General features: G+C 37.1%; 1 protein-coding gene across 1 annotated transcript in view; it reads left to right on the top strand.

Annotated features, from left to right (window-relative positions):
• Positions 1–1,205: 1,205 nt before the first annotated feature.
• LOC131065255 (uncharacterized) overlaps positions 1,206–20,783 on the top strand; it is a 292,918-nt gene continuing 273,340 nt past the window's right edge. The window contains exons 1-4 of the mRNA XM_057999726.2: positions 1,206–1,497; positions 1,676–1,735; positions 6,183–6,453; positions 20,165–20,227. Coding sequence (XP_057855709.1) covers positions 1,337–1,497; positions 1,676–1,735; positions 6,183–6,453; positions 20,165–20,227 — 555 coding nt within the window. The 5' untranslated portion in view covers positions 1,206–1,336. The remainder of the gene's footprint in view (positions 1,498–1,675; positions 1,736–6,182; positions 6,454–20,164; positions 20,228–20,783) is intronic.

Raw genomic sequence — 20,783 nt, 5'->3', positions numbered from 1 at the left:
TGGATCTTCATTAGCATTCATCCTCGAGCCTTCATCTTCAACATTGGAGCTTCTGTCTTAAGGAGGGAAACATCATCTCTTCTTTTCTCTTCTATTAAGGGAATATTAATTGTACTTTTGTGACCGATTTAGTACTTAGGGGGACATTTAGAGTCCTTCATGCTTAGTCACATGTAACTTTTCATTTTATTTTTCTCTTTCTTGGAAAAGAGTTTTCTCCCACTAGGTTTTTCTCCTTTTCTCTGTTTATGAGAGTTGCATTGATTTGTACATGGGTACCTAATCAGGCCTTTGTTATTGAGACCCATTCATGCTTGCATCTTTGCATTTATCTTTAGCTCTTTAGCTTATCCCTAAGTTAATTTTAAGGGGGATGCTGGAGTAACTAGTACATTATCAAATTATTTAATTAATTAGGTTCTTTAATTACTTTTTTCACTTAAGCTAAACTTAGATGCCTTTTCCTTTTATTAAATTAGGCTAATAATGACTTAAGTTGTCTCATTCATTATGATTGTGACACTTGGCGTCAACTAATTTAATCTAGCTTGAGGGTTTGCATCTAGGGCTTCATTCATCCTTTTCATAAGGTTTCACATTCATTATAAAATAATCTTTTTATGCAATCAATAGAGAAATCCCAGGTTGTGTTGAGCAAATTATTCTTGTTTGATTTCCCTATGTAATAGGTGGTGTGCTTGTACAAGATTCCTGACTTGTGAGGTTAAATCATCAACTTCTACAAAAACAAATTAAGAGTCACCTTGTTTGGAAAAAACAAGGCTTAACAAAACAATTCTTTTCAAGATCCATAACAAAAAATTCAATCTTGAAATTTTTTTGAAAATGCCTTAATGCTATAGATGGATAGAACTTTTAATGACAACAAGACTAAATATAGGCTATGAGACATCCAACATTAAAGTAACGATCTTTTGCACTTGCTTCTTATTTAAGAAGATGATAATCATGCCCACCTTCACAATTGTCTCCACATTGAATAAACCATGCTGACAAATAGTTGCCATTAAATTGATATGTTTATATCTGAATATTTTTGATTCCACTTATTTGATGTTACAAAAGTACACACCCTTTCTTCCCATGCTGAAGCTTTTACATAAGAACTATAGGAGGAACTATAGGAGTTAATTCTTAAAACTAAATATTAGCTGCGAATATATGCTTTTTATTGGTGGTCAGCTATAACTCTTGATCTCTTATAAAATCTTTCATTTCCTTCCATTAAATAATTTAGCCAATGGGACGCTGCTGATGGTTTTGCAAAATATTGTTCTGCACATCACGTTTCCTTTGTGGGAAGGAGGGAAAAAAAATGCCACCTTTACATGTAGGTGAAAGATGTCAGGTATTCAATCCGGTGGTCGCAGAATTCCCGACCCAGCTTCGAGAGCTTTGCAGATATAAAACCCTGCCGCTTCTTCTCTTCAGCCCTGCCAAAGTGCACATTACTGTTCACAATATGGCTGAACAAAGGTAAAACGCGAACAAATTTAGAGGCACTCATTTTGCCTGTTAGAAAAATTTAAAATAATATTTTTAAAGTCCAAAATTCTTGCCGACACCTTAATCTTCATGTTCAGTGCAATTTATTTTGATTACGCTTTCTAATTTTATATAACAAAGGGCCAGTGAAGAACTGCTGTGTTTGCAGGGTAGAGAAGAATTTGCATATGGAAGCATTGGAATCTAATCACCGAGAGCAATGGGTGCGGTATGTCTCAGCATGGCTAATTCTACACCGTATAATTATATTGTTTATCTTATCTGGTTAACGTGGAACATATTCAAGTAAAAGTATTCCCCATTAGATGCTTTTTTGCATTTCAGTCTATTTTAATCCTAATTTCAATAATCATTGATTTCCCAAAAAGGACATTAAAAAAGAACCTTAGATTAATTGTAACAGTGAATAAATACGCCAGCAAATGTGTTTTGATACAAATAAATATATTTAACTCTAGGTTTAATGCAGACTATTCTATGACAGATGGCGCTCCATGATTCATTCTTGTGTTTATTGCACGGCACTCTGTCAGATGAAACGTGTTAGACTAAAAACTCACTATGTGTTGCTGGGTCATTTCCATGGCTGCACAAGTGAACTCCGCGGGCAAGTCGAACTTTGTCTGCAGATTCAACCTGTGTCTGTGGATTTGACTTGACTGTCTCCATGCTTATGATTTCTGTTTGATTTGGTATCTGAATCTACAATAAAAGACTATCAATGTTGACAAACTCTTTTGGGAGCTTGTTAATCGAGGATCTTCTCCTTGTGCCAAACTTTTGGAACTGATTTAATGGTGTTAAAGTTTGAAGACATGCTGGGCAATCATGTGATATTTCTTGTCCCTATAAATCTTGATGCCATGCTCTTCTAATGATGAAATGTGTAACAAATTTATATCTTGATGACCCAATTTTGAATATTTTGCACTCAAGTTGGTGAGGAATGACTAGTTATGAAGGAATTGGCTTTAGATTGATGATTAACTTTAAATTTAAAAGCTGGGGGTCATTTATGCATTATGGATTTGATTCAAGTTCATTTATGCACTCTTGTATTTGTTCCAATAAAAAGGGTAAAATGAAATCATGTTCGGACTCTTAGGATGTGTGAGGATATAATTAAGTTAGGCTCTCAAGCTAGGGCCTCAGGTCGTGCATCTCGTTGTGCTAGTCGACAGAAGAAGAAGTTTCTTGCTCTTCAACATAGGCAGCTCTCTCGAGTTTCCTCCAGCTCCTCTCCCCATTCCATTCATCAACTCCTCCCCCATCCGCTCAGCGATACCCTTCCTCCCTCTTCTCATCCCTTCTTGCTCTGCAATTTCATTCATTCTCATCCTACAGCTCTCTCATCCTGATGATGGATCATTGAGTATGATCCAAAATGTTGATGCAAATTTTTTTTTTACGCAGTTGGAATCCAGAAACAAAAACAACAATCTTGATGGACTGTGGAAATGTAATCTCATTGATTCAAATTAATTGCCAACTTCTATGCAAAATGATGCCATGTGTACACCAGTCATTGCATAAGGAGAATTATGGTCAAAGTGAGTCAAAAATGAAAAGGAAAAATGTAGAGGATTCAATTTTTATTACATTTTTATCCGACTTTGACTTACATGTGAACTTTACCAATATGCATATCAATCTAAAACAAGCAGTCAACATGAAAGTAAATATCTAGACATTCATAAAAATGATATAGATATGGATGATGATTTTGCACACACTCCTTGTAATCTATACACCATTTGAATACTTGCAAGAACAAAAGAAGTAGTTCCAATAAGTAGCATACGACATTCATTTAAAATAGGCAAAAAAAACAATTACAATACAATGTCAGTGAACAAAAATTTAAAAAGGAAAGAGACATCTCTTGGGCATGATGGAAGCCATAAAAACATGAATCCTAAAAAGAGCACGACGCTTGTAATGTGGCATGAAGATAGTAAAAGAGTATGATGTCGTAACATGGTATGGAGCTTGTAAGATGAAGTTGTAATTGTTATCATTGAGGTTTGCATCCTTGTTGAGCTATTATTAACTCAGCAACCTAGTGAAACATGGGATCATTAAAAGGTTGTGGGTAACCTATGGTGGAAATGAACCTCCAAAGAGGGGTAGTTCACTTGGAGCTCACCTAAACTGACTAAAACTAATAATATTGTTGAGGAAAAGGGAAAAGAGATAGCTTGAAATGAAAACTTAGTCTATGTGGTGATGCACCAAAATGATTTCAAACCTATACTGCTGTTTTAGAGCCAATCTGTTCAATCAGAAAACTATGATATGCACAACTTAGGTTTTCTTATCATATTCGTTCATTAGTGTTTCATAAGAAGGTTGGAACTCAACAACATTATAAAGGCAATCATGTTTTCATGGCAAAAAGGTTGTTTGAACCGGTGACACAACTTATGACCTGCACAACATATGTTTGTTTCTATATGGAGGTGTTGAGAATGAGATATGAAATTCAAGGATTAAATGCAACATAATAAAAACCACATCTATCATTCATACCTGCACACAAAATACAGATTAGAGTTGCCAAAAACTGTTTACTTTTATTGATAAAAGGTGCTTGCAAAGCTGCATCCAAGTCTGAAAATATGCTTTTTTTCTCAAAAATGAGTTCCCCTTGAGTTACCATGCCTGTAAAACTTGGAAAGAACTGACTTTTTTCAGTTACAATTTTTTTTTGTCTCAGGAGCAAGAACCCAGTCCAAAAAGAAACTAGGCGAACTATTTCTCTATCCCAAGTTGGAGAGAATATAGTACATGCACTAAAGGCAACTAATAACTGTTCCTTCTTTCATGCTGACTGGTTTGACCTTATCTTGGTGCTGAGAACTGCCTCTCCTTCTTTGACTCCACAAAAAGCTCCTAATTGGTGTTGAAGAAGAGGGTCTTGGACATTTTCTAACTGCTTTTGTTCTGTTGGCTCCTAGAAAGGCTCCAATATGCTTGCAGCTGTCCAACTTTGTTTAAACTATCCCATATATGCTGCAAAGTGCCAAACTGCCTGTAGTGTTTTTTAAACTACTCTTATTTAGCCATTACTCTCTTCCAACTAACCATTACTGCCTTGCATACAAGTAGAGCATATGGCTTCAAGAATTTGAACAAGAGAAAACTCTGTGGCGTTGAAGGAAGATTTTGTCCAGGTCTAAGACCTTGTTTACTCATGAATTAAATGCCTAATGTAATAGTAGCTGTCCTTTACTACTGTCCTGTGACTTACAAGTATTTTTCCATTGTAAACAATGTCTTCTTCCATGCAAGGGCTACTCACTATGAATGATACTAGACTGCTCATGACTGTCTTCACATGATATTGCTTTTGATCTGCCCTTATCTTCCTTGTCTCATGCTTGAAAACTGCTGTTTATTGGCACTTTGGTCCTGCCTTTAAACCCTGAAAATGCTTTATTCATATCCTTTGATGACTGTCACAAATCAGTGGTAGGGTATTCAAGCAATCACGTGTCTTTCAAAACCCTCAAAACGTGCCCTCCTTGTGACTTCTTATATCTCTGTCATACCTTAAACATTCCTTACGTATTATGATGATTGCTGATCTTCTTTCAATTTGCACATTCTCACTCACACGTACATATTACACACCATCTAGAAGATTTTCATGAAGTTATCTGCTCATTATGTATATGGAGTGACTGTCATGTGCTCCTTTTCTCTGGCATCAATACCTTGATCACTGTCCTTTTAGCTTGTTCTTGGTGTCTTATGTCACTTATCGAATAACTACCTTTATTTCATGCCTATTGAGGCCATTTCTTGAAACTCTTCATGCGTCAGTCTATGCTTCTTGTCACGCAATCACTATCATGTCTTTGGCACTTAATAACACTGACACAATTTTTCCTCTCTAAGCATTTTTCAATTCTTCTCTAATATTGACATCTTGGAACCTCTTTGTAATATGCTGCCCTGTTTTGCCAGAGTTTTTTGTTTGTTTGTTTTGTTTTAGTTTCGCAATTGTTTTGAATGATAAAGAAAATGCAGAAAAAATAAATGCTTGCAGCAATTTAACAACTCAGAAAATTGACAAAACTCAGAAATATGTGAAGCTCAAAATTCTAAATTTTATCAAGTAAATTCCTTAACTATACGTGCTTCCTGATTTCAAATCATAATTTTTTTTTTACGTAAAATAATATTATATTAATTGACGCTATGTAAATGTCAGCATCTAATACATTAAGATTCAAGACACTACTAAATTGACATGTTGATCCTAGAATATTTTCTTTGTTCATATAATAAGGAATTCCAAGGATGTGAACCACGCAAATTTTGCAGAAGGAAGAATTGTTTTTCCTTGCACTTTCCAGATACGTGGCCTACAGGCAAAGTAGATTACAACTTAATAGCAAACGATAAAGAAAAAGGACTTTTTGTGCATTCCCACAGGCTAATATGGTCATTTAGATTATGGAACATAGCTAAAAATAAAGGTGCAGAGGAAAGATACTCTTGAGTTTGATTTGTTTAATACTTGCGATATCTGTTTACTGTCAGGTCTGATATTTGATTGAGCAAATTAAGTATACAATCACATTGATTTTTTCTAAAAACGATATTACCTCATCTGAAAACATAAATTCCTGGTTTAATATATTTTTCAGGGAGCAAGAACTTTTAAAGAAAAGACTAGTATTGGAAGATGACTTCTCATGGAAAATATTACCTTCACTTTCTATCGACGGAGAAAGTGCAAGGGAGAACAGATTGCATTACATTGGAGGGGTTGATCTGAGTTTCTCTAAGGATGACCCATCTATTGCATGTGGTGCATTTGTGGTGGTGGATCTAGACACTTTATCTGTTGTTTATGAAGATTTTGATGTTGTTCGTTTAACCATGCCTTACATTCCTGGATTTCTTGCATTCAGAGAGGTAGTCAACCTCTTACCTAAAAAAGGCACACTAACAGTATATGATTCTCTATTTTAATTTTTTATAACATGGATATTAGCAATTTATTTTCTCACTCTTATCTTCCTTGAGGTTAGGTATTTATTTGATTTGTGTGAGAACAAATGTTTAGAAAATTTGTTGTCAATCTTAATATTTGTTGTGGTTCATGAAAACAAATAGTACATGTGAATAAATCTATAAATGTTAACACCTTGTTATCTTGTCACAAACATAGTACTTATTATTATGGGATAAGTTTTACTCACAATAAAGCTTTTTAGAAAATTCATAAAATGTTGTACAGAAAATCAGTGTTGGGGACACTTTCTAGAGAAATTTATTGGCTATAAGAGGTAAAGCTTGCTGCGAGCCAATATATATTTTTGGTATATGTACAAGAAAAACCTTTAAAGTAATTAGTTGAAGCAACACGTTGCTATACAATTAATGAAACTTTTCAAATGATTAATGAAGCCTTTAAACATATAACTATTGAAGAAGGCATAAGGTCTAGATTTGGCAAAATAGCAAGCACATCAAGGAAACACTAGACATTGTGATGACATCAGAAATGTAATTTCCTAAATCAACTTTTGGAATAATAGATCTGAAAACAACAATAATCTGAGAAATATGCATTGTAAGTCAGACAACAAGATCCCTTTCAATGTTTATGCACAACACAAACAAGTTATTTGTTTTCCTATGTGCATTCATAAAAAGGTTGTGTTTATGAAGACACGGCTAGAGATGAGGATGCAGAATCCTAGGGGTTGATGGACACTTTTAAGGCAATATTTTTTTTTTATTCACTTAGTTCAAATTTGAGGTAGATCCTTTGAAATCTCATAGAATATATAACCTTACCCTTCCTGAGGAGAGTCTGACCTTGTCATCCACTTTTTCTAATTCTACTCAGGTCTTTTACAGATGTATAGTGGCCCAAGAAAATTTGCTAGTTTCCATGGACAACTTCCTGAGATTTCTATACTAATTACTATGGCAAGAAAAACAAATTGTTCAACCAAACTTTCCAGTTATAATGGCGAGTTGATACAAATGCCATTCTGATATATTTAATTGTTATTAGCTAGTATTAGCTTGGGTGCATATGCTTTATCAGTTGCCTATAGGTAATATTAAATAAAGGTGTGGATGCGTATGCTTTGGAAGTCATCCAACTAGCTAATTAGAATAAAGTACTTACGCCACATGCATGAGATAGCATTATATGTCTCTAGTAAGAGTATATTGTAATAACTTCCCAAATGGAAGGTATCTTGGATATTTGTAATTGGAGTGTATCTATTGGGAGGTTGCCCACTCAAAGTGGCATTGCGAAGATAATATAAAGCTTTTTGTTGCTCTCTTTTATGCATATATCTATGTGAATTGTCTTTATTTCTCTTGTAGGTTCATTACAAGTGGTATTGGAGCTATTTCAAAGGCCATTTTCTATAATAGCTTTACAAAATTAGAGATTTCTATGATTGTCCACTATGTTGCTACCTTGCCCTCTTGGGATCTTAATCAGCAAAAAGTGGCTACATAAGTATTGGCACTAAATATCTTTCCTGAGATCTGCCTATTTTTTTCTTTTAAGGAATTTTTAGGCTAGAAACCCCATGCCAAGGGTTTTCAAATGTTTTTTCAAGAGTTGTCATGCTTGGTTAAGCTAGATTCCCTATAAAGGGTCTAGTGAAGTGAAGAGTGCTTAGATTCCAATACCTAGGCCTTAGACAACATTCACATATGACCATGAGCTTTCTTGTACCCTTGGGTATATTGGACTATCCCATATGATTCTTTTGAAACCTAATCCTAGGCAATCTTAAAATTTGTGATGTGTTGATAAGTGGTTAGCCTTGAAAAGTTAGTTGCATTGTACCTTGGAGATGAGATAGTGGAGCATAGGAATGATCTATCTTCTATAGTGGGTGCTTTGAAACATTGGGTTGACATTATTTACCCATGAAGACTTTATGAGTGCTTTAACTAAATTGTGCTATATTTGTTTAGTCTAAGAATATCAAATTGAGCTTTGAGAAGTTGGCCAATTAGACAAGTGGGCTTGATGATTTTTTTCAAATTTTTTTTCATCAATGGCTTCAAGGAGGATATTTGGGCTGACGTTCAAATATTTAGGCTATCTACATTCATGGATAATCTTCGATTAACCCACTTAGTAGAGGGCAAATTTATAGCCAACATAAAAGCATTGGAATCCTCTTCTTCAACGCTCATGCTCAAGAAGGATATATTTAAGTGAGGCAATACGACACCTACTATAGTTGAGAAAATGGCCAAGAGGATATGCTCCAATTGTGATTAGAAGTGGGAGAAAGGACATAAATGTCATGAATAGGATTGCATCTCATTCATTATGTAGGGGTATTGAGTGCCATCGATAAATCTTTTGAAGAGAAAGAGGATATTGTAGCGTCCTAAAATTGCGACACTTGCAATTTCGACTGCATTTGGGTCTTCACGATGGCGGCGCAACGTTGAACCTGAATGGAGACCCCGAAACCTGTTTATGACACCAAAAACTGCATTTTTCTGCACCCTGGCCTGATCCCTCCTTGCACCCTGCTGTCCCGGGAGGTGGGACCATGGCGCCCAGCGCCCTGGTCCCTGGCCCTATTTTGGGCCCGGTCTCTTTTGGGCATCGGGTCTTAAGTTTGCAATTCGGGAAATAATGTTTCCTGGTCGGCCTAAGGTCGGAAAAATCAGTCTATCAACCCTAATTGACAAGTATATAAACTACTTTTCCTCTCCTAGAAAGGGAGGAAGGAAATAAGCAAGAGCAAGAGGCAAAAGCGATATTCAAACATTCAAACATTCAAGCATTCAAGCATTCCTTCAAGCAATTGAGCATTCTAAGTCTCCATTCAAGGCTAAGTGTTGCATTCAAGACAAGGATTCAACCATTGAAGAGGAGATCACATACAACATACAACATACTACATACATTACACCTTCGCATGTAAGAATACAAACATTCTTACAACAAGGTATCAGTACTTGTTTACATTACAAACATTTACATTTACAACATTCTCATTTCTTGGTTAATTCCAAAACCGGGGTTTGACCTAAAGGCAAACCCCTCATCCCTTACCCCCCAATCGTCCTCTCTTTTCTGTGTGTAGGTTGCAGGTACGCGGCTGTAATTGAAGATCTGGAATCCTTGTGCAGAGACGAACAGATCCCCCTTCGTTTCGCGGATTTTTCGGAGGACTGTGTGCACGCCGGGCGCCATCGTCCCGTCAACTTTCGCTCAAATTTGCAGAACAGCACCGTCTCGACATTTTACTGCTAATTCCAGGTCCGCAGCTTCATCCCGTATCCCTATCTCTGTTTATAAGTGAATCTTTCCTACTTTACATGCATTCCTAGTTCAATCTTTCTATCTACATTCTTTATAAAAGAGGGTATCCTTGATGTCACAACCCTTGAAACTCATTTAGAATCCAATCTTGCATTGCGTGGGATTGGATCTTGTGGGTTTCAACCCCTCTTTTGAATGTAAAGTCTCTCCTAAGTGAAAACCATCAACCCTAGTGACTCTCCCTTCTCTCTCCTTTGAGTTGGGGAGGGGAGAACAACTAGGGTTCGATTTTTCTGCTTTACAGATATATTAGTAGCTAATGAGGAATTAGATGATGCTTACATCTCCATTCATGCTTTGGCTATATTTTATTCCACTAAAACTCTCAAAGTCATTGTCTACATCAAACACCAAAGGGTTGTATAGTTCGATGGGGGCTGTTCCCATAATTTCATTTTCAAGAAAATTGTAGATGAACTCCATTTTTATGTCTATGCTTTGCAATAATTTCCAAACTATGGTGGCCAACCGGAATACCATGCCTTGTGGGGGCAAGTGTTGTAATGTCAAATTCCCAATGGGGAATATAAATTGACCTTTGATTCCATGCTCTTTCTTTGGGAGGTGCAAATGTGGTGTTAGGAGTATAGTGGATGCAAACATTAGGGTCACTCAGTTGTGACTATTCCCAATTATGGCCAAATGTACTCAACAAGAAAAATGTTATACTTTGCAAGGTTGAAATTGGGTGATGGTCAGATGGTCAATTCTCATCACATTGAGAAGATGTTAAAGAAATGACATTTTGCCAACCTTGGAGTTGAAGGTCGATTTGCATGACTATCTATAGTTCCTTTATGTTCAGCATTCAATTGACTGCATTGAAGGGTGACTATACATATGCCCTTCTAGGCGAATGGATGGGCCTAATCAATGGTCCAAGCCCAATGTCTAATTGATTTGGGGCAAAACCCTAACGTGATGGATGTACAAGTCATGCCTACTATATTGAGGGGATTGGGGAGATTAATTTGATAGCTAGTCTAACTATCCATGATCAAAATATGACAAGACCAACTATTAGTCTATTTCCCTTCCATTTATGTAGGGCATACATGATAGAGATTAGATATCATATGGGAGTTCTTCTTTATCTGTGAGAAGCACTAGGTATTTGTCACACGATGTGGTTCATGATCACAATCAGGCCATATCCATATATAGGGGTGGGCAAGATCATGCCATATTTGAATATGGGGGTGGGTTGAGCTTTAATAGTGATGGCAACTTGAAGCTCAAACTTCTTTAGATTTGCAAGGACTCTTGGACTAGTAACACCTAATGCTTGATGAATCTAGAGTATTGCCTCCTTAGAGGTCTCATTACCATGCCATTTCTCTCATTCTAGATAGTTACCTCCAAATCTTCACCCCCATTGCTGTCCATATTAGCAAAAGAATGACATTGAAAAGATAGTCAAGGAGCTATTGGAGGTAGGTGTCATTAGACCTAGTACTAGTCCTTATTACTTCCTTGTGGTGATTGTGACTAAAAAGGATGGTGGCTGGTGGGTGTTCCCTTATTTTTTGGGAATCAAATAAAACTAACAATCAAAGATAAGTTCCTTATTCTAGTAATTGATGATGTGTTGGATAACTTGGACGAACTATGTGGGGTCAATTTTTTTACCAAGTTGGATCTTTGCTTTGGCTATCATCAAAGGAAGTTATTTCCAAAACAACTTTTAGGACACATGAAGGTCACCGTGAATTCTTGGTTGTGCTCTTTGGCTTGACAAATGCGCCATCTACCTTTTAGAGTTTAATGAATAAGGTGTTCCACAATTGCCTTTGCAAATTCATCTTGGTCTCTTTTGCTGACATTTTCATTTACATTGGCACTTGGGTAGATCATTTTAAACATGTGGATATTGCTCTTGAGATTCTAAATGATCATTCCTTGTTTGCTAAGTGCTCAAAATGTGCATTTGAAGTCCAAATAGGTCAAGTATCTTGGCCAACTTGTTTTAGAGGAGGGAGTGCATGTTGATTTTAAGAATATTTAAGATGCAGGAGTGACCTGAACCCAAATCCATCAAAATTTTCAAGGTTTTCTATGCTTTATGAGGTATTACACAATTTATTAGTAATTGTGGTAAAATTGCAGCCCCTTAACATTGTTAAAAAGTAATTCCTTTGTTTGGACTGAAGAAGCTGATTTTACATTCATTGCATTCAAATCTGTTGTGTTCCACTCCACTTTTGGCCATCCCATATAATCACAAACCATTTGTTGTGAAATGTGATGTCTCAGGCACAGGTACTTGTTTTAATGCAAGGTGGTCAGCCCTCGATCTTCACTAGCAAGCAATTGACATTATAATGTCCTTTTCCGCGTAGTCATTCTAGGAGGACTTATTAGCCTATTTAATTCCCGTAGGCTATAGTTAGGATAAAGGGAATTAATTAATTTAATTATTTAATATTATCCGTCAAAATTTATTATAAGGGCAGTATTAATTAATTAATTAATTTAATAAGTTTATAAAGTGACTTTAGTGGTAATTTAGGTGAGATTTTAATAAAGTCACTTTATTGTTTCTCTAAGTTTAAGTTTAAATTAAAAAGAGAAGGAAATTGGAAATTACTCTATAAGTTTTCCCAGAAGGTTATAAATGAACATTGAGAGGTTCTTTGAAGGCATGCTTGGTTATTTTCTCATATTGATTTGGAAAGCTTCTTGGAGCTTGTAACCCTAGGATGAAAACCCTAAGGGAGTGCTAGTTTTTGTAGTGAGACTATCCGCCCTAGCCAGTTGGAGATAGTGTACGGGTATTTCATATTGCAACTACAATTAAGATATTCAAATTTGTGCAGGCTCTTCTAGAGACAAATTTGTAGGGTATGGATTATTTAATATTTATATTGCAAATAAGCATTTTGAATTCATTGCAAATATTTGTGGTATGAGTTTGGATGCCTATTCAATGAGGCTATGTATGTGAGCACTGGCTATTTATGGTTAGACCCCAAGGGCTAGACCATCTTGTATTTTTTACAAGTCGTTTGTTGTCGAAGGTAGAAAAGAAGTACAACATGATTGAGGGTGAAGCACTTAGAATGGTGTACTCAGTGTAGAAATTCAGAGACTACTTGTTGGCTACACCATTTGCATTCTATGTGGACCATCAAGCCCTTATGTATCTAGTAAACAAACCAATTATCTAGGGACGGGTGAGTAGATGGTGGTTGATACTTCAAGAGTTCACATTCACCATCATCGTCAGACTAGGGAAAAACCATGTAATAGCTGATAAAATCTCAAGGATAAAGTCGGGAGAACCACCCGAGGGAGTAAATGAGATTTTCCTTGACACTCACTTTGTCAAATTGTTGCACTACCACCTTGGTACGAGAATATTGGAGAGTACTTGTCCACAGGCACTTTTCCAAAAGAAATGCCCCCAGGAGAGATAAGAAAGCTAGTTTTGAAGAGAAATACTTTCCAATTAATAAATGGATTATTATATAAAATGAGGTTTGACCAAGTTCTCAGGCGATGTGTTATGTAGGAGGAGATACTAGGTATACTAAAGGAAGCACGCGAGGGTCTTGCAGGAGGACACATGGGATCGAATTCCATAGCCTGAAAAGTTGTACTAGTAGGTTTGTGGTGGCCAACAGTGCAAATTGATGCCTGAGAGTGGGTATTGGGATCTGGCACCTACTAGAGAACGAGCAAACCTCTCAAGCAAGATTATATACTGTTGTTTGCTTCGCAACCTCAAAAGCTCTTCAAGAGGTGGGGAATGGATTTTGTTGGTCCATTGAAGGTTTAGCTAACTACATCGATGTAGATACATAGTTGTAGTGACAGAGTACCTTACAAAGTGGGCAAAGGCAAGAGCTCTATTAGAGAACATGACTATGAGTACAACAAGATTCATCTATGAGCAGATTGTCATGAGGTATGGTATTCCAATTCAAATCACAAGTGATCAGGGAGTACATTTCGTCAATCATGTCATTAGGTTGATGACAATGGAGTTTTGAATCTTTCATAAACTATCAAGTTAGTACTACCTGAAAGAAAATGGTTAGGCAAAATCAATGAACAAGGTATTGGTATCAGTCATTCACAAATCATGTGACATCAAAGAGGTTCACTGGGAGGAGAAATTGCTAGCTGTACTGTGCGCCTACTGTATGACATACAAAGTAACTACTAGGCATACAACCTTCTAGTTGATGTATGGTCACGAAGCAATTGTCCCTCTCGAGTATATGGTTCCAAGCTTGAGAATAGCAGTTTAGATTAGACTTGGGGATACCGAGAGTTTAAAGGAACGACTATTTTAGTTGAAAATATTGGATGAACGGAGAGTACTTGCATACTGGGCAACCAAGAACATGCAATGATGGGGAAAGTGTTGACATGACAAACACCGACAGAGAATGAACTTCCAGCTAGGACAATTAGTTTGAAATACAACAATCGCAACAAAATTAAGACGGGTAAGCTCAAGGTGAGATGGCTCAGTCCCTTTAAAATTCAAGAAGTTTGCCAAAATGGAGCCATCATATTGGGAAATTTGGATGACATTGCTAAAAGACAGTATCAATGGATCAAAGTTAAAATTGTACAAAGAAAGAGTGGAAATGCCAATAGCAATTAACATGACAAATTGTTAAATGCATAGAGAGGATTTCAACTCAAGATTGGGAGGACTAATAGGTGAGTTTCAAATTGAAGAAAACATAGAAATTTCAGGAGTCGTAGTACCAACAACAAAACCCAGTATGCAAAAGAGAAGGGGTTACCACCACCACCTCTATCTTGTCCTCCTACTAGAACGTGGTGAGTGGTGAACAAACCTACTGAAACTCCAGTTATACAAGGAGAAAATATCTTATGGAATTGACAATGAGGTTGAAAATTACTAGACGATCGTAACATGGAAAATGGTACGGTACTAGAGATTTTTTTTGATCTTAAATACATTGGTACTTGTTGTAAAGAAGAATGTTTTAAATGGCCAAGGGAAAAAACAAAAAATTGTAGAAGGGTTGGAGAATGAAAACAGAAGAAAAAAAATGAGGACGGTGGAAAACGATTGGAGCTGAGAAAAATTAAATTAAAAAGGAAAAAGGATAGTAAGTGGAGAAAAAAGACTTTTTTCATTAAAATATTATAGGTGGAGAATATTTCAAAGTGCAAAGGCTAATTTATTAAAGTGTTGAGGATCAAAATTATTACAGGGCCGAGTTAAAATATACTATAAATTATGAAGAAAAATAAAGAGACAATTAAAGGCAGAAAATATAAAGGTGAGAATTAAAAAATTATTAAAGGTGGGGACATATTCTTATTCCTGACGACATTATATTTTTCATTCTTGGCGACATTATATTTTTCATTCTCGGTGACATTATATTTTCATTCTTGGTAGCATCATTCTCGGTGGCATCATATTTCACTCTCAACAGACAACAATGCACATCATCAAAAAATGACTTTGGCCATACAACCCTCTCACTCTCAGCGACATTCAATTCCAATCGTATGGCCCTGTTTTCGTATCATACGACCCTCCCTTGTTATCCTACAACCTAGACAAGTTTCTTGAAGTGTATAGCCTCTTCAATGAGTGCACATCAGATGGTGGCTTAGTAGAATCATTCATACCATACGACTTCCGTCTTGCGTACGACCTTACTCCCACACCGTACGACCTCTAGTTCCTTTTGTACGGTGGTTTGAACTTCTCACCGTATGACTTGCTTCACTTTATGTCATATGACTTCCAACTCACAAAATTGTACGACATTATCCTTGTTAGATTGGATGGTCGAGTAGAACCTTTCACCTTGTACGACACCTTCATTCCATATGGTAGATTTGTTTGCTTGACATTGTACAATAGCTATTGTGCTTGGTTTTCAGCGTACAATAATTTCACTGGGATATCGTACAACAAGAGTATAGACGAGTCTTTTCCAACGCCGTACAACCATTATAGTTCTAGTTCCAACAACCAAACAATTTAAGAGTATGGCCTTAGTGGAATAGTTATTCTAGTTGTTTTGGAACTAAGAGTTATAAATTTCAAGCATAAATTGAAGTCTCTTGTTCATTGTTGGGAGTAGCATCCGTGAAATTTTTCAATGCTAGTAGCAATAAGGGGAAGAGACCTTATAGGCTTCAAATTGTAATAGGAATCATAGGGAAGGCAAATGGTGACGATATAGTCACAACAGATTCAATTGCGTGGGAGAACCTCACTAGAAGTGAGTGTCGTAGTTGGTGGTTGACTACAAATGATGACCATGCACTGAAGGTTGCACTTTGCCATGCTCAAGTTGATAAAGCGACACAACTCACATTCTTTAATTCAAGGGACTTCGAGCAATACTTGCGGGTAATGGTTGTGTAGTATAATAGGGTGACTCACAAGTCCATCATTGATTACAAGGGATGCCAGGTTACTATCTCTAACAGACCCTCAGATTTTACGAGTGTATTCAACATACCCTCCATAGGGAGCTTAGTGTGGAAACTTACAAAAGTTACTCACCAACATAAAGAGGTGCTTATTAAGTGAGTATGTAGGCAAGAGTTGACACAGGAGGAGATTGATAGTATCTGGGGTCTAGGGAACATAAGACTTATGAAGAATTTTCTTGCCACGATCGAGTGGAGATGTGTGCTCAACCTTCTGAAGTGCAGATTGGCGGGAGCTAGCCAAGCATTAGTTGTTGCATTTTGGATGATAGATTTATGATATGCCTAAGCATAGGAAAGGTATACAATTGGGCGAGGGTTGTCAAAGAGAATTGATGAGTTCTTAAGCTTAAGGCACAAAGCCTTCTACATGACCTAGCATGCCATTGGGATACTGTTGGATGCCATCCACATGCAGGTACCCCCAGACACATGGGGAAGGTTGAAGCCAATTGGACAGTGGGATCTTGCATGGCCGACCGCATTTTGTTGGGCCTCTTTAGGGGTCCTAGTGGGTGGTGAGGAAGTTGTTTAGCCACCGACACAATTGTTGAGAAAGAGGAGATGAGAGGAGAGTTGCGACCATGAGGTGGTTGCCTTATCATCATCAACAAAGGCAACCATTCCAAGAATGCCATTTCTGAGGAGTATTCCATAGAGGCCTACTTAGTACCAAAGACCACTTGTAGCAGAGACTACATTCTTGGCCATATCATCACCAGGATTCACTACTACAGTGACTATGTCATCTTTGGCTGAGATAGTCTTGATAGTCATATTCTCACCATCCACATTCTTGCCAGCAAAAGTTTCATCACTAGTTGAGGCGAGAATAGTTCCTATTGTAGCACCATCGACTGTTGTAGCCGAAGGCAAATAGGTGGTAGGACTAGATACTCAGGGGAGAGTTGAGGCGACGAGGATTGATAGTCGGCTAGGTATGCTTGAGTCTCCACCACCACCATTGCCAAGTCTCTTGGGTGAGAAATTGGAACCCCTGACACTTGAGACAATTTAGATAGGCAAGGCAGATCCAGTTGTGCGGGTAGAGGGGGTAGTCCTGAGAGTGGGGCCGAAGGACGAGATCATGCTTAACTAGCGAGAGGAGCCATTACCAAAGAGATCTCTGCCAGAGGAGCCTTGAGAGGAGGTTAGGACAAATACTACTCCTTCAAGATTCTTAGTAGCTTGGAAAAGCTAACATTCTAGAGGGGGAGGATTCAGATGGGTTATCCAACAAGGATGAGACTCTTGACATAAATATTGAGATCATCCAATCAGATCCACATGGCATAATTGGCACCGTGCAGTGATACTTGGTGGAGTCGTAGGACATGGCCTTGGTAACAAATGAGGTTGCAGGGTTGTCCCGCCAAATGGACATTGGTCTCACTCCCCTAGTGGTTATAGAAGCTGAGAAGATTCTAGCGTTCATGCCTTTGGAGTGAGAGGGCAAATTCTTTAGGTCCTTCATATCTCAAGGGTAGCCAAGTGTGGAGACACTAGCCATATTGGTAGCATGGCATCCATCGAGACCCACTACGATTGGATGACATGGCCAAGTGCTCACTGCACTCCACTGTATAGAGGCCTTCTATAGGGATGTCTTTTATAGATTGCGTGGGTGACAACTTCTCTGGAGGAAGCTAATGAGGCTAGGGAGAGAGCACCTTGACAAGGAAAGAGTGCTCGGGTTGATTTGTCGGACCACATTAGACTATCCTAGGAACAACTTGCCCAACAGATTTGGATCACCGCCGCAGAACGTGGGCGATGAGTAGCATTGGAAGCCACTTTGGTTGAACGGGAGGCTCAATGAGCTGAGTAGGAGAGTAAATTGGAGAAGCAGAAGACATAGTTGGATGATAGAGATGCACAACTAGCAGAGAAGAGCAGGCAATCGACTGAGAAGGAGCAGTAGTTTCAGGCCAAGGTGCAGGAATTGGAGCAGACGAAGACTCACCTGATGGAGGCAGCCCTCATGGTCAAGGTGGTCAAGAGAATGAGAGTTGGTGGCAGAACGTGATTTGAGGATTTGCATAGAGCAGGTATAGCACATTCGCCAGTGGCTCTCTACTACATCAGCTATATCCATATCAACGTCCTCCACTTGTCCAGGGTTGTCTTCCCACCATCCTCCTTCTCACTAGAATTTTGCTTAGCCCTGTTTTTGTCCCAATCATTTGGAAGACGACCTTCTTTTTCGGAGGGCTGATGGAGTTGGCCAAGTAATAAAAGTAAAACAATTGTATTGACTGAGAGTTTATGTCATTATGTTGTGTTAAGTCATGTGTTATGCATTGTAATTGGTAGTTACCGATGACTGGTTATCTTAACCAATGTCAACCTGCTTTATATATCTTTGGTTCATAGTCGGGGAATCACGACTGACTGGTAGAATGGCATATGCATATTGTAATTATTGCATATCATTGAATAAATAAAGAATGAGAATGACATATCTTTTGTATACTGTTGTGAATGCATAATTGTTCTGTACTTGTATATCCGTTTACTTATGTAACTGGTAGAGTTAGGCAGTAAACAAATATCTATTTATGCAAGGGTATACTAGTAGTAGTTCAATGTTTATCATCCAGGAAGGGTATCCATGGAAGATTTAGTTGGCTGTATAGCTTTTTGTAAATTTGCATGGATTGTCACTGGCAAAGGTAAAGTGACATCTTGACATTAGCACTTCATTTTATAAATGATGGATGCATGTACACAAACTCTATGATGTTGTTTTGCTGTCTTCATGTATTCAGCTGCAAGAAGGTGATCTACAAAATATTATGTGTTTCATTATGGATGGAAGTACTAAAACTATTTCTCTGTATCTTACAAAGTCACGGAAAGATTTTAGTTCAAATGTTACAAATAAGAAAAACTATATGTTTGACATGTGAACAAGTAATTCATACATGTTTGCTTCAAAGGCAGTGAGGATAATGATGCACAAAATGGCTTCTTAAGGTAGCATGGATATCTTTGTTTTGTTTGTAAATTTGATCTTTTTTTTCGTTATTATACCATCCAAAGTATAGTTGCAACAAGTTCACCTACAACTAAATTTTTTAAGTGATATTTGAGCAGTCATGCATAGCTTTTAACTTTTATCTCTAGGGGTTACTTCTTCTCAATCGTCAGCTTTGATAGTTATTCTTTCCATCTGGTCTTACAGGTTTTAATTGCAACACCTTTTCTTGCATTCAAGCTAAAGCATGAATATTAGCAAAGGCATTTTAGTGGCATCAATTCCATATGTCTAGAATATTAACTTCTTGACTGGTCCTTCTCTAATGTTTTAGTGATGAGTTGCTTTCATCCTCATTTGCTTTGTTTTTCCTGAAAGTTCTGTAATTATTGGCTTGACATAATCAGGCCTTTGAAAACCATTCTTCTACTGTCAGGTATTGCCCCTAACTTTTCTCTTCTTATGATTGGTGGAATCCAAGCTAATATAAGTTATAATGTATATAATCTATGTTTGTGTGTACTGCATTTAAAGAGTGGTGCTGGGCATTTTCATGGATAAATATGTGCATATTTAATATAGAGGACAATATGGAAAAGTAAATCTCTAGGCTTCCTGATAATAATCATGAAATTAGATTTTATGTTGGAATCTTATACATAGGGCAGTATGGAAAAGTAAATCTGGAGGATTCCTTCTTATGTTTTAGAAATTAGATTTTATTTTGCAATTTTGCATATCTGTCTCGACAAGTTACTAGACTATACATCAGATGCAAAAATGTAATTAACTTTATGATCTGTACTTTCATTCATCAATTCTAATTGCTCCAGCAATATTCATATTAGGAAGTGCACTTCTAATTTGTTTTGTTCTTCTAGTGTCCAGTTCTCTTAGGACTTCTGATGAAAATGAGGCGAGAATCACATCCCTTTTACCCTCAGGTATATTCATGTCCTTGTTTTATTTTGTGCTCTTTTATTTTGTTATTGGTGATTGGGATTTCTAAAATTTACTCCATCATAGCATCAACATGTTTATAGCACTCACGTATCAATTTTGCTTGTTCACATGGTAATCTTGTTCTATTTAGGAACATGGCTATAACCCAACATATAACCAAGCAAATCAGTAAACATTCATAGGTTTCTTTTGAAATGTATGTTTACCAAAGTGGGATTCATTGTGACATTAACTGTTAAAAAATTAGGCAATGCTTGAAAGCTCAAAAAATTAGAGCATTCCAAAGTATATTGGTAAGGGTTTGTTTGTTAATTTTATCTATTTGTATGTGATGAAATAGATTTTATGGCTAAAGTCAGCTTTAAACTTGTGTTCTTTTGAATTCTAACGATATGAAGATTGATTAAGGTAAGTCAGATACTTTTGTATCATTTACAGTTTAATAAGGTTGTTTAATACAAGAAAAAACAAACATAATGATAGAAGTATATAGTGTTGGTTGAAAAATAAAAACAGAAACTCTGTCTGCACCTACAC

Source organism: Cryptomeria japonica, chromosome 2 (assembly GCF_030272615.1).
Source record: "Cryptomeria japonica chromosome 2, Sugi_1.0, whole genome shotgun sequence".
Taxonomy (NCBI): Eukaryota; Viridiplantae; Streptophyta; class Pinopsida; order Cupressales; family Cupressaceae; genus Cryptomeria; species Cryptomeria japonica.
This window is presented reverse-complemented; position numbering and strand designations above follow the sequence as displayed.